Raw genomic sequence first — 13,045 nt, forward strand, 5'->3', positions numbered from 1 at the left:
CACTGATAAATCCCTCACTGCTCCCAGAATTCAATATCTCATGAAAGGATGCTTCAAGCCCAGATCTTGCTTTCTCATATTCCTAAATTGGCAACTTGGGGAAAGAGACTTCACAATCAGCTAAGTCTGTAACACAGCAGGAAACGCAGCCAGAATGAGAAAATAGTCACTTTAAAAATGTATATAGCTTCAAGCATAATAGTGTAAGTAATTTGTTAAGTGCTTATAACTTCCTTGCAAAAGTTTCCAAGATTTCCCTTGAAGCTGACGGTTAATTAGCATATTAATTTTTTAGAATGACTTTGAGGATCAGCTTCGTAATTTTTCCTTTATATTTTTTTCTCAAACCTCTTTTATTAATATTAAAATATTTTGTTGGTTGACTTGAAGCAGGACCTGAGCTCAATTTCCCTGGGGTGAAAGCTGCAGATGAGGTGTATCCTCCTCTATAGTCTCAAGGCTGCCAAAATATGTGCCTCTTATCGATCTTCATTAGGGTACAGTCAGCGGTTGAGCAGGCATGGTTGTGCATAAAGCCCAGTGAAACAGTATTAGCTCAGTTTATCACACCTCGCACTACACCTTATGCTCCGTACAGTCTGTGTTTAAAGAGCACTGCATTCTGTCAGTGAAGCACTAAACATTACACAGGCATTTTCTCTTGTATGTTTGTTGGTTGTATACTGCATATTAGCTACACTTAGACCAGTATAATTCTAGTCTTACCCAGTTACATTTATGTGTGTTTGTGGGTGTTTTAGATGGTGGGTCTTATATTCATGCAGTCCTGGCAAATGGAACTAATCTGCAGCTCTCAGTCATAGAGTCAGCTGCTGTCAGTCAGAGTTAGCACTCAGCAACCATTTCCCAAACACATTTAAATAAGGGAATTAACTGCCCTTGCAAACAAACTGGAGCTGGGTCCTGGTTTTTGTGAATTTGTGAAATGACGGCTGCAACAATCCAATTTCCCTATGGGATCCATTAAACACTCTATCTGTCTACCTTATGCAGGTCTTTTGAACAAGCATGGTTGGATGTTTGCCATGTTGGGAAGTCATGTTGTGTATAGGTTTTCCAAAAAAGAGCTCCATTCCAAGTTTGATGTTATTATAAAGTGAATGAATCCATACTCTGCACCAGAGATCAGTAAGTGGTGGTCTACACATCGAAAAAAATGGAACATGGAAACTTTTTGTTTCCATGTTGGGGGTCATATAGAAGCTACAATAAAATATGCAGTATATCACAACAGCTAAAATTTGTCAGTGATCAACTCAAATTTAGTGCCAAGCCCTTTTTTTAAAATTTATTTTATTTATTCATTTGTTTTCTAGTGTTAGATTTTCTATTTAAGATATTTGAACTCTTTGTGGCGCTACATTGCCATGTGATTGGTTGTCTTGTCTTGTTCTTTCATTGAGCTTTATTGTGTTGCTTACAACAAAATGTGGGGTGTTCTACTAGGAATTATAATGTTGTTTCCCTCGGTTGCCTTTTTTGCCACCATTGTTATTTTATAATCTGGTGACTCTCTCTTACAATTTTTCCATATTTTCCCTCCTGAGAGACTGAGAGAAGATGATTGTGTGTTTGTGGCCACGTGTGTGTGGTGTAATCAGTACAGTAAGTCCAACCTGCTCAATGACCCACTTCCTCTTTGGCGGGCTGTGACTGAATCCGCAGAAAAGAAATCAGCACAAGTGTCCTGTAATGTCTTCTACCCAGATTACCGATGATCTTCTTTCATCCTCTGCTCCTACTGACATGTACAAGAAACACTGGACAGTGCTACATTTTCTTCAGCTTTTTTAGCATTACAGTAGCAGCAAGTTGCTTGAAATTTATGAAAATGGTGTAAATCTTCCCATACTTAGAATGATTTGCCTAAGACTTTGAATAATACTAGCATTGGCCTATTCTTGGCAAAACCAGACACAAGGTGAAAGAGAGGCAGAATACAATATTGATAGGAGGAATGCATCAACAGCTGGAATTGGGGCAGGCTTCTGTAATGGCCAATGAAATCAGTTATACATACTATTTTATTTATTTAATATACATTTCTAAATTGTAATATTAAATTTTTGAGAAAATTATTGAAACATTCAGTAAGGGAAGTTTACTATATTTCAAGTTGGTATCTTTTGTGAAATATATTGGTAATACATGTACCCATGCATGCACTTCTGTTAGGAAAGTTGCACTGCATCTTCGATTAAAGGGTTTTAGTGCAAATGCTGTTTTGGTCCAAAATCAGCACCCAAATTGCACTGAAATTGCACTGCACTGAATTCCACCTAATGTGCACAACACACAGTCTAAGCCACACCTCTTCTCCCATGCTGGCACAAACAAGCTTGTTTGGTGGCAGGAAAATTACAAGACAGTCTTAGACCAAAAAATAGACTTGCACCCCAGGAAAATTGGAAAAAGCCTGAATTTGGACTAATGCCAATATTGTCCCTGCAGGAAAATAGAGCCCATAGAGTATATTTCTTATACCACTGGGTTCTTATACCACCACCATCACTGGGTTCTTCCCATGTACTCTTTGTCATGTGGACAGGGACAAATAAGATGTATTTAATTTAATGCTCATGGTATCCTCACTAATATAATCACTGCAGAACCATTGTCAAAACAATACTAGTATACAGAAACCTGTATTTAAATTGTATTTTGATGAATTTGATTATTTATGGAGAAAAGTTGTTAGTGACTTTGCTGTATTTCTTGAATTTTCAAGATTGATCCACTTGTCTTGAATTTTGTCATGAATTTCTATACCCTCTGTAATTATGTACCTTTAGAGCATGTTGATATAGTATATAAAATTGATATACAAAACAATTTCTTGTTTTGATGATTGTGGGCATTCCTAGGCATGTGTGATTCCAAAAGTTTGCCCCTGTGTTGTGTAGCCCCTTGCTGACAGGATAATCTAGAATAATAAGTGATGGTTGAATATCACCAATATGGAAAAACAGTTACATTTCTGAACATCAGAGCTCAGAATAATTTAGTTAGAGTGGAGAGATTCAGCCCTGCCCTCTGGGAGCGTTTAGGTTGTTTTGCTGTTGGATGAGGCACATTGATAAAGATCAGTGTACTGGGGAGGCTCATCTAATGAACAATCTTAATTAGATCTCCCTCACCGCTTGCATGAAGAAGGATATGAAAAAGAGTTGTCACTCCTTTTACTTAGTATAAATCCTGTCTCTCCCTAGGCTGCTGCTCATGCCAGTCACATCTTCTGTTTGTGACAGCTCGCAAGAAAACTTCTAACAAAGGAGAGTGAACTATAGTAGTGCATTGCAGTGTAATAAAATTAAAAATGTACTTTAAAAGTAACATGAGGATTGTTTGAATAATTTGGGAAAAGCCAGTGGAGCTCCATTCTCTTTAGCATTTTTGTTGCTCCAATATTTACACTGTTATCATCTCATGCAGCAATATTGTTTTTTCTAGATGTATATTTTAAAAAATAAGTGCCAATAAAACTGATCATCCCCAACATTAAAACCACTGGTAGGAGAAGTGAATACCATTGATTACCTTGTTACAGTGATAGGATATACTGTATAAAGCTGCAAGTGAACAAGTTAATGTGTCTCTTGGAAGCAGGAAAAATAGAAATATATCTAGGCAGGATCTAGGCAGCTTTGACAAGATGGCCAGATGACTGGGGAGTAAGGGGTAGTCCATCTGCTTCGAACCTACAAAAGAGTTAATATAACACAAACTGCTGAAAAGGTTAATACTGGCTATGATAGACAGGTGTCAAAACACACAATAGCGCTAAACTGGTCAGAGTGGCCATGCTGACCTCTGTCACCTCTGCACCTACAACTGGACTCCTATATGAGCACTGAAAGAAGGTGACATGGTATGCTGAAACACATTTCTTTTTTTCTTTTTTTTTTACATCACATGGACAAACAGTTGTCGTTCAGGTGTCCCAGCTGTCTTTCAGGTGGAAGGCAGGGGTACACCCTGGACAGGTCATCAGTCCATCACAGGGCCACATATAGGCACACAAAGACAAACAACCACACACACTCACACTCACTCCTATGGGCAATTTAGAGTCACCAATCAACTTGACATACATGTTTTTGGACTGTGGGAGGAAACCGGAGTACCCGGAGTAAACCCACGCAAGCACAGGGAAAACTCACGGGGAGGATCTCACTTCCTGCATTTACAGGATCTGTAGCTAACATCCTGATGTCAGCTATTGAAGGCCAACTTCTGCCTTGATCCTTATCCATTTCCTTTCTCGCACTTTTATTTTCTAGCACTATCATTTTCTTGGTTCATCCTTTATTGGCTCCAGATTCACCCTGTTATTATTTCCTTGACTGGGTGTTGTTAGCTTTATCATTCTTGATACAAAATCCCTTCTGTACCAGGCTGTCTCTCACAACAGTGTTCTCTGGATGACCTGATGACCTGTCTTTGACCAAGCCGCCTGCCTGATCCTAGTCAATAACTCTGCCTGTTTTCCTGGTTTTGATTGCCTGTCTGGTCATTGGGTCTTGGACCGGCTTGTCTGCCTGTTAATATTTGACACTTGCATAAATCCTCTAGTCTAGAAAACTGGATTTGTGTCTACTCTCTTTTTCTCTACCCTACCCAGCCAAGCTGAAACCTGACCAATGGAACCTGGGCCTTGATCCTGTCTCTGTCCCAATCCCTTGTGCATGCTGACTTCCCACCTAGCCAACACAGATTCTCCTGCTCACAGCCTTCCCGCTGCTTCAGCATGGCCAGCTACCCAAACCTGCTCACCCTGGAAAAGTTCAGCCTCCTGCTCAAGACACACTAGTTCCTTAATCTCCCACCGTTAAATCTTTCAATCAATGTCTGTTCTTTTAGGTCCCAATCTCTCTAAACAGCAACATCTTTGCAAGTCTGGTAGAGTGCCCAGTGTTTTGATGGCATGATGGGGAGCTACACAATTAGAGCAGGATACAATGTTGTCATTAAACAGTGTATGTTTCCTATAAATTGAGATAGTGTGGGCCTCTGTCTCAAAGTGTCATACTGTTGTATTATGGGTTCTTAAGTCAGCTTGTGCTATATTTGAATAGTGTATCACAAATTAGTGGGACATTCTTTATACAACACCGTCTATCCTCACAGACCCTAACATCAGAAAAAGGAACACAATATACAGTATGTAATATGTAACATATGTGATGAACATGATGTTGTTAGGCTAGCTAGTTTCTATTGTGTGTCTGTTACTCAGTTTAAATAGTGCCAGTAATAGCAACTTTTCTAAACTTTTATGTTGTGCTGCCACCATGTAAATACATTGACTGTAGTGCAGTAATGGACCAGAGGGACCAGACAAGGTGGTCAAAAAGAGAAACTATAGTTTAAGAAACAGGGTTTTATAAAAGGCTGGACTAAAGAACTGTCTCTGCGCTATGAATCCAGACTGACAGAATATTAGTTTGGACGAACTGCCTAATAGTGTAACTATTGATCAATTTTGAAGTAGCAGATAAATGTCCTTCAGTCTAAGGCATAGTCATTTGCTTTAGTCTTTTGGAGGCATGTGACCAAAGAAACGTTGTCATCTTTTTTTTTTTTATCTGGAAAGTGATTTTCCTTCAATCTTCTGAAGCTGAAAGAAACTGGTTTACTTTCTGCCATTTTGAGAGTCATAAAATCAAAATCTACAAAAAAATGGTCAAGCCTCAAACACCACAGCTGATTGTACAAGGTGTAGCACCAGTCAACTACTGTAACTCACAGATGTTTTGGAGATAAAATATATGTAGAGAAAGTGGTGGTGGTTATTCTAAAGCTCTTCTTCAGATCTGATATTGGAGCTGTGATGCTCTAACGTTAATGATGTAAACCACCCCAAGCCCTTTAATTGCATCCTGGGCATATTTGAGCTCACATTCCACATTCCAGTGTAACCCATAGAATGACTACATTTTCTCTCTAGCTTGTTGTGCAAGAGGATTTTGAATCCTGCAGCATCCAGATAAACAATGATCTACAGAAAAAAGGTGTCAAAGTGTTTCCCGAGGGAATCACAACCAGCCGTCAGCATTTTTAGTCCAGAGCTCCCTGCAGCTTTTCCTGCTGCAGGTGAGATGTGGAAAAAAATAAAAGCAAGGTCTTTTCTCTCCTGAGCTTTTCTCTTCTTGTGTTAATGGAAATGTCAGTTAACATTTCATCCCTGGTGGTTGTATTCTCTTCATTCATTAGTATTCCATCTTCAGACTGTCCTTCTCTGCTCTCCACGCTAAGAGGCTGCCTTTATGTGATTTTGGCTCAGCTGTATGCCATACATGTGGCACATCTCAGGAGACCTGTGCATTATCACTAAGGGACAGATAACCATAACGTTGTCTGGAGGTGCCTGTGCTCAGCCCGTCTCTGTGCTCAATGACAGCCCACCTTTTCTTCTGCTGCCTGATGCTCTGTGGAAATGGCTCACCTGTTCCCCCCCATTGTAGTCGGCCTTTTATCAGCACCTCACAGCCTGAGCAGCTAACATTTGAGGTGTGTGTGTGTGTGCCTGTGTTTGTGAGTGGATATGTGGGTGGGGGAGCATCTTTCATGGACAGCCGTGACAGCTGACATTCTCAGAGAAACAGGTGAAGGTGTTAGCACAGATGCTGGAATGGAGTTGCAGCTGGAAGAATGATGGAGTTCAGCCATAACGTAAGTTGACAGAGGCCAAAACAGTAGCATCAGCAGAGGAAGACTAACTCCTCCCCCACCTCCTCTCCTCTCTCACCTAATCTCTCCAGAGTTTCTCGTCTCAGCAGAAATCAAAACACCTTCTCTTCATCACAGCCTGATGCTCTGTGCTCTGCCCGATTTGTCACCTACCTTTTGGGAAAACCTTTTATATTCACTGACCTACTCTAAGAATTTAACTTTTCAAGATTGCAAAAAGATGAACCAACCAATGTATTTAATTGTAAGTATTTCTGTGTTCTCCAAGCAACATATCTGTCAAGTGGTAGAATGAATGAGTTAATGCTTGTTTGGGCTTTCTTAAAGCCTAAGCATTTTAGTTAGTTTTTTTTTTTATTGCACTGAGCTTATGTTTGCATACATATGGACTCAACTGTCCAAATCTGCAAAAAAGTATTTTTAGATCGATATAGATATATAAATTCCCTTCTCACCCCTGGTGGTGTGCATGTCTTCACAGTATCTTAGGTGTTCCTAGCACTGCACACTTCTGAGAGCTCTGATGTTGTTCCTGGGATCTGTTGGAGTCATTCTCCCAGTTTGGGGGTCACAGCTCTGAGGGTGACAATTACCACGGGGACCACAGTTACTTGGCGATTCTAAATTGCCTATAGGACTGAGTGTGTGTGGTTGTACCCCTGCCTTTCACCTCAAGAGAGCTGGAAGAGACTCCAGCAGATCCTTGTGGTCCTAAAATAAGATTAAGCGGGTATAGATAATGTAAATATATATTTATACGGGCATTAAACTAGATCTTTAGAGCAAAAATTTAAACCAAATTATGCCACAAACAATAAGGGTATTCTACCTAAAAAATGTGCAATCCATACATGGTGGGATACAGTTTAAACTAGCATCCTCAGCAGTAGGAGCTCAGCAACCTTCCTGCTCTGCTGTTCTGCTAGGCAGCCACTCCTGACTTCTGGCAGAAAGTCAGCATTTTCTGCATGAATCTTTCTAGCAGCCTCAGCAATATCATCTCAGGCTGTTGGCTTGTTTCTAATTTTCCAACCTGTTCTGAGAGGAGATAGCATATACAGCTTTGGTAATACTTCTTCTCACGTACCTCTCAGTTTATGCTTGTATAGGGACAAGCTATTCTGGTTTTGATATACTCGTGCTCCAACAGGGAGATCCACCTTCAGAGAAACTTAACATCAGCTCTGCTCAAGATTCCTTAAATGAATCTTGATTCTATTTAAAGAATTGGAAAGAAAAAGTTTAGAATGGATGTATACAGTAGAGGAGAAAAAAGGAGGTGATGATCATGTCCACTGGGATGTGTCAAAGCAAGTGATTATTGGCTCACCTAGCAGCATCTGAAACCTGGTAATGGGACCTAGATGGAGCTGCGTCTGACAATTCTTGTAACTTTCTGAAACCAACAAACACAATAAGTGCTATTTGCCACCTTCTTCCACTTTTTCTGGGCTTGTATATACAGCTCCCATACCAGTCCATCTCTTCTTTAACATTTCGATTTTTATGGCAGTCTGGACAGATATCCTACTCTGGCCTCGTTACTAGTGGGGCGCATATTCACAGTGCATATGTGTGTGTGTGTGTGTGTGTGTGAGGCCTGAGCAGTGAGAGTCATTGTGCTGGTACAGTAATTACATCAGTGTTGCAAAAAGCTTGCCATATATTTGTCCCATGGTGAATATGAGACACTGGCCTGCTGCCATACAGAAAACTGTAATTCATTCCCTTACCTCACTGTAAACTCTCCATTTGGCTGTTTATTGTACCTGCAGTCAGAGCAGTGGCAGTGGCTATCCTCATCATTAAGATAAATGCTGTCTGGCTACAGCGCTGGTATTAACCACTAAATGAGCTAATGGTGTTTCTCAGCTGCTGAAAAATGACAGCTGTAATTCTCTGCAGAAGCCAAGAAATAGAAAAGTGCTGCTTTTGTCTGTGTGTGTGCACTTCGGGTGGGTTAAATGCAGAGAGTTAAATGCAGAGGGGAATTTCGAGTGTGGGTCACCATAATTGAACAATAGTAGTCACTTTCAAATCTCTTAATGTCTGGATTTACTTTGTGGCCTGACATTTTACATTTCTTTCAATAGTTTATGGCTTTAAATTATGTTGTTGCTTGTTCTCTTGTCGTCACACCACATATGCAGGCTAAAATGGAGAATTTTTCAATTTTTTCATTGACATATAAATTATAAATTAGCAGATTATTGTGTTATTTTTCAACAGGAATGCTAAAACTCTGTGATTTCATGCTGTTGATCAGATAAGAATGATAGTTTTTACATATCCCAGGTGGAGGGCATTAGTATCGAATACCTCCTGTTATAATACACTACTCCAGACTAACCAACTTTACTGTACACCAGGGATGACACTCCATTCTGCTCATCTGTTATAAACACACCACGATAGATACACCATGATAGAGCTGTTGAGACACTTAATAATTCTTATTTTGCTGTTTAAAATGTTTCTTACCTCCTTTTTTCTCTTCCTCTGTGTTTTTCCTCTCTCCAGATGGTGACAAGAACAAAGAAAATATTTGTAGGAGGATTATCAGCCAACACAGTAATTGAAGATGTGAAGCAGTATTTTGAACAGTTTGGCAAGGTAAGACTATTTGGACTGTTTTCTCCTTTGGATTGCTGTGTGGTTGTGTGTTTGAGGGTGTGTGAGGTTGCATCATTTGAAGGTTCAAAGCAGTTTGATGACTTTAGTGCTGCTGTGTGAGCACTGTGGCAGGCTGCCGCTATTTCTCTTTTAAGCATGTTTTCTTGGTGATGTTGTAGCAACACTGTGTATATTGAGCCAAGAGAATCGACGTGGGAGCCAGTGTCATGAGATGCGTATAGCCTGTCCCTGTAGGTGTTATGTCATCCAGCCCTCTGGAGTCAGATGAAAAAAGACATATCAGTTTCTGCACTGTCCTGTACAACGAGGTCCACGACATGTTTAGTTTAGCCTAACACAAGGAGTAGAAGCAGAGAGAAACTGCTGCACTGCTTCATAAAAAGTGCTAAGAACATTGTTATATGTTACATAGTGCATACACACCTAGGGTGGTTTGAGTCCAGCGAGTTGTTATTTGTTGCAAGTCTCACCCTTCTGTCTGTCTCTGCCTTTGTCATTTCCTGTCTATGATGGACTAAAAAAATGTCCAAAAAAATACTTAATAAAGTGTTCTGGTACATTTAGTCCATTTTAACATATTATGGTTGGGCAAAGAGATCATGTTGTTTTTGTGTAATTGTCAGTGGATATATGTCTATGGCTGGAGAAGAGATTTTCTGACTTGGATGCTGGAAGCCTGATATCTGTGTAACTGACCATTTTCATTACAAAAAAAAATCTTTTATAGGGCATTATCTGCCTCATATATCAATACAACCCATGCTGTGTTGTGTGTGCATGTATGTGGATCAGCCAGGTCACCATGACGACCTCTTAGTCCATCTGTATACCTCTATTCTCTTGTTTTCTCTCACAACTGCCCAGGTCGTCCAGCAGCATGATGCAGTTATCTAACTCACTCATGTGTATGTGTGCGAGTGTACATGAGTAGCCTGTGGGCCTGGTATTACTCAGAGTGCTAGTGGCTTTATTATGTGGACCAGATGCTGCTCCCCACCATGTCAATCACTCAATGTTAAGAGTTAAGTCAATGTTTATTTCTAAACCACATTTAACTTCATTGAAGTTCAGTTGACCAAAATGCTACATAGTGGTATAGTAAGTAAATAACTACAAATAACAATCTAAAACAATAACATACACCAACCCAAACCAAAATAGACATATTGTACAATAAAACATCATCAGCAAACATTACAAGTCAAAATATCCAGCTCAACTGGCATTGAAGGCAAAGGTAAACTGTTCCACCACCTTTAGTTACAACCATTGAGCACGAGCAGAAAGAATCCGTATGTGAGGCTGTTAAAGCGTTACAGTGCCAATGCGTTTGATTTCACTTGAGAACCAGACAGTATAATCCTAAATAAAATAGCAAAGAGGTGAGATATACATGTGTGACAAATTTCACTGACAGATTTAAACCAAACTATATCACAAGGTCCAGTGTACGTCCTTTTTCATGAGTCAGGATAGACGCTGGTTGAGTACAGCTAAGATAGTTAATCTTTAATAACCAGTGTTTTAGATTTGCAATATACATGAATTTGAATTTCAATCCTGTCACAAAGTCTGTAACATCCTGTATACAATCCTTGTTAAATCAAAGCACACGATAGTAGTATTAAAATTCATAACAAATGTCTGTAGGTCAAAACTAGAAAAAGAGTCAGATGGTAGCAGTTGCCTTTAAAAGCTGGAGTTAAACCAGCCCCCTGGCCTTGATTGTATCTAAGACACCTTCTGGCTAAAATTGCGTCGTGAAGAATTAGACAGATAAGGAGGATCAGTAATGGTATTGATATCAATAAAATTATATAAATTTTCACCTCTACTAATACATAACATTTAAGTACTGTACTTGTTTTGTAGTTTAGAACTTTGGAATAGCCTAGAGCTCAGGGATGGCCAACCTTGGCCCTCGAGGGCCACCGCCCTGCTTGTTTTCCAACTATCCCTACCCTACTCACTGCTGATTGCCTGGACCAGGTGTGTTCAGCCAATCAGAATCTGGAAGGCTCCAACACTTAACTGGTTGGTTCATGACTGCTCTTTTAGTCCTATTCCTTTTGATAGGGCAAACATGTTAGTAGCCAACATATAGGTTCACGAATACTCTACTACACAGCATATGAGTGTTGGGTGGTTAGATTGGTGAGATTTCCTGGCATGCCCCAAGGATAGAAACTGCATTTGACCACTATTATCATTTGTGTTCACATTGTTCAGTTATGTTCCTTTTGTTGTGTGTGTTTGTAAGAGTGTAGATGATTACTTCATCCTGTGTTGTAGTTAATTAGGCTTAGTCCAGTTATTTTGACCTGCACCCTAAGTGAAACTCCTGAAAAAGTTTTGGAACCATGGAATTAATGTGTGTCCATGTGACAGGGTGCAACCCTATTTTATCATCTGTGACATTGAGGCACACAGAAATTTGAGATCAGAGGTCTAGCCCACAGTGGATATTCAGGACCTGTAACAGTGACATGTCAGTATGAGCTGTAGGGAAACAGTGCTTTTGGTCTGTTTCCTGTGTGTGTGTGTGTGTGTGTGTGTGTGTGTGTGTGTGTGTGTGTGTGTGTCCCTTAAGTCTGATTTATGTTAGTGTGTGAGTGATGGAGGATAAAACCACGTCAGAGATCAGCTACAACACTGCTTCCTCCCCCATATGCTGTGTTATCCTAATGAGGGCCATTTAATTATTTCTTCATTTTCCTCATTAATTTCTAGATGCTGAGCTAATCAGTTCTAGGTTAAAGTAGCACAAAGGGTGTGGCTGACATCTGTTCTGTATTGATGATCTCCAACAAACATATAGAGAATTAATTTCTCTATTATAAAGGGACTATTTTTAAAATATTTTCACAGTTAATGTCCTTTTCCATTTACTTTGAATTTGTCTAACTCTAAAGATCTAGTGATATGTTCCATTGGACACTTCCTGGTGCATGCTTACCCAAACCTTTGTCTTAATGGTACAGCAGGAAATTTGTGCTGTCACACACTTCTCACATCCTGACCTCCAAAGAAGAGACAATGCTACCTGACAAAGAGTCATAATTCACACAGGTTTTTTTTGGGTGATCAGTTTGTTTTTCATGGTGAACGAGTGGTTTAGATGGTTATTAACCCCCCTACAGGATACCCCAGGGAAAGGTTTTCTCAGTTTTTGCTCCTGCATAGACTCATCGCAGCCATGTAAATAGTTGTGGTTCTCTAATGGGGCTTTTCCTGACTCGACTCATTTTTTTGGGTTTTCTATTAAGCAGATAGTACCTGGTACCAGGTATTTTTTTTAGTACCTTCTCGGCTGAGGTTCCAAGTGAGCCAAGCCAATACTAAAACTGATTGGCCAGGGATTGATGAGACTTGAGGAATCATATGCACAATGTCCAACCGTGTCCGACACAAGAATCAAACACCGGCAACAACAACTGTTTGTTTTTCCATTTTTATAGTCTTTAGGGAGGCAAATGGTGGTACCGGGAGATGGGTCTCCCTCTCAGGTGCTGGCTAAATGACGTATTCAACTGGTTTGTGCTGTAGCCTACGGACAATCCCCCAGCTACTGGAGCTGCTTGTCAGCTTTTAGCCCAGTCACAACACTGCTGCTGAAAAGGCTCTTACAACATGAGCACATGAAAGTTAACAGAAGCATTCAACAGCATGAATAAAGGCAGGGTGAAACAGAGTCAAGCAA

At 40.1% G+C, this 13,045-nt stretch overlaps 1 protein-coding gene across 10 annotated transcripts in view; it reads left to right on the top strand.

Annotated features, from left to right (window-relative positions):
* Positions 1-13,045, top strand: part of msi2b (musashi RNA-binding protein 2b) — a 220,870-nt gene that overhangs the window by 42,082 nt on the left and 165,743 nt on the right. For all 10 annotated transcript variants that reach the window (XM_026316669.1, XM_026316661.1, XM_026316713.1 and 7 more), the window contains exon 6: positions 9,232-9,324. In XM_026316669.1, the coding sequence (XP_026172454.1) occupies positions 9,232-9,324 (93 nt within the window). The remainder of the gene's footprint in view (positions 1-9,231; positions 9,325-13,045) is intronic.

The sequence above is a fragment of the Mastacembelus armatus genome, chromosome 13, assembly GCF_900324485.2.
Source record: "Mastacembelus armatus chromosome 13, fMasArm1.2, whole genome shotgun sequence".
Lineage (NCBI taxonomy): Eukaryota > Metazoa > Chordata > Actinopteri > Synbranchiformes > Mastacembelidae > Mastacembelus > Mastacembelus armatus.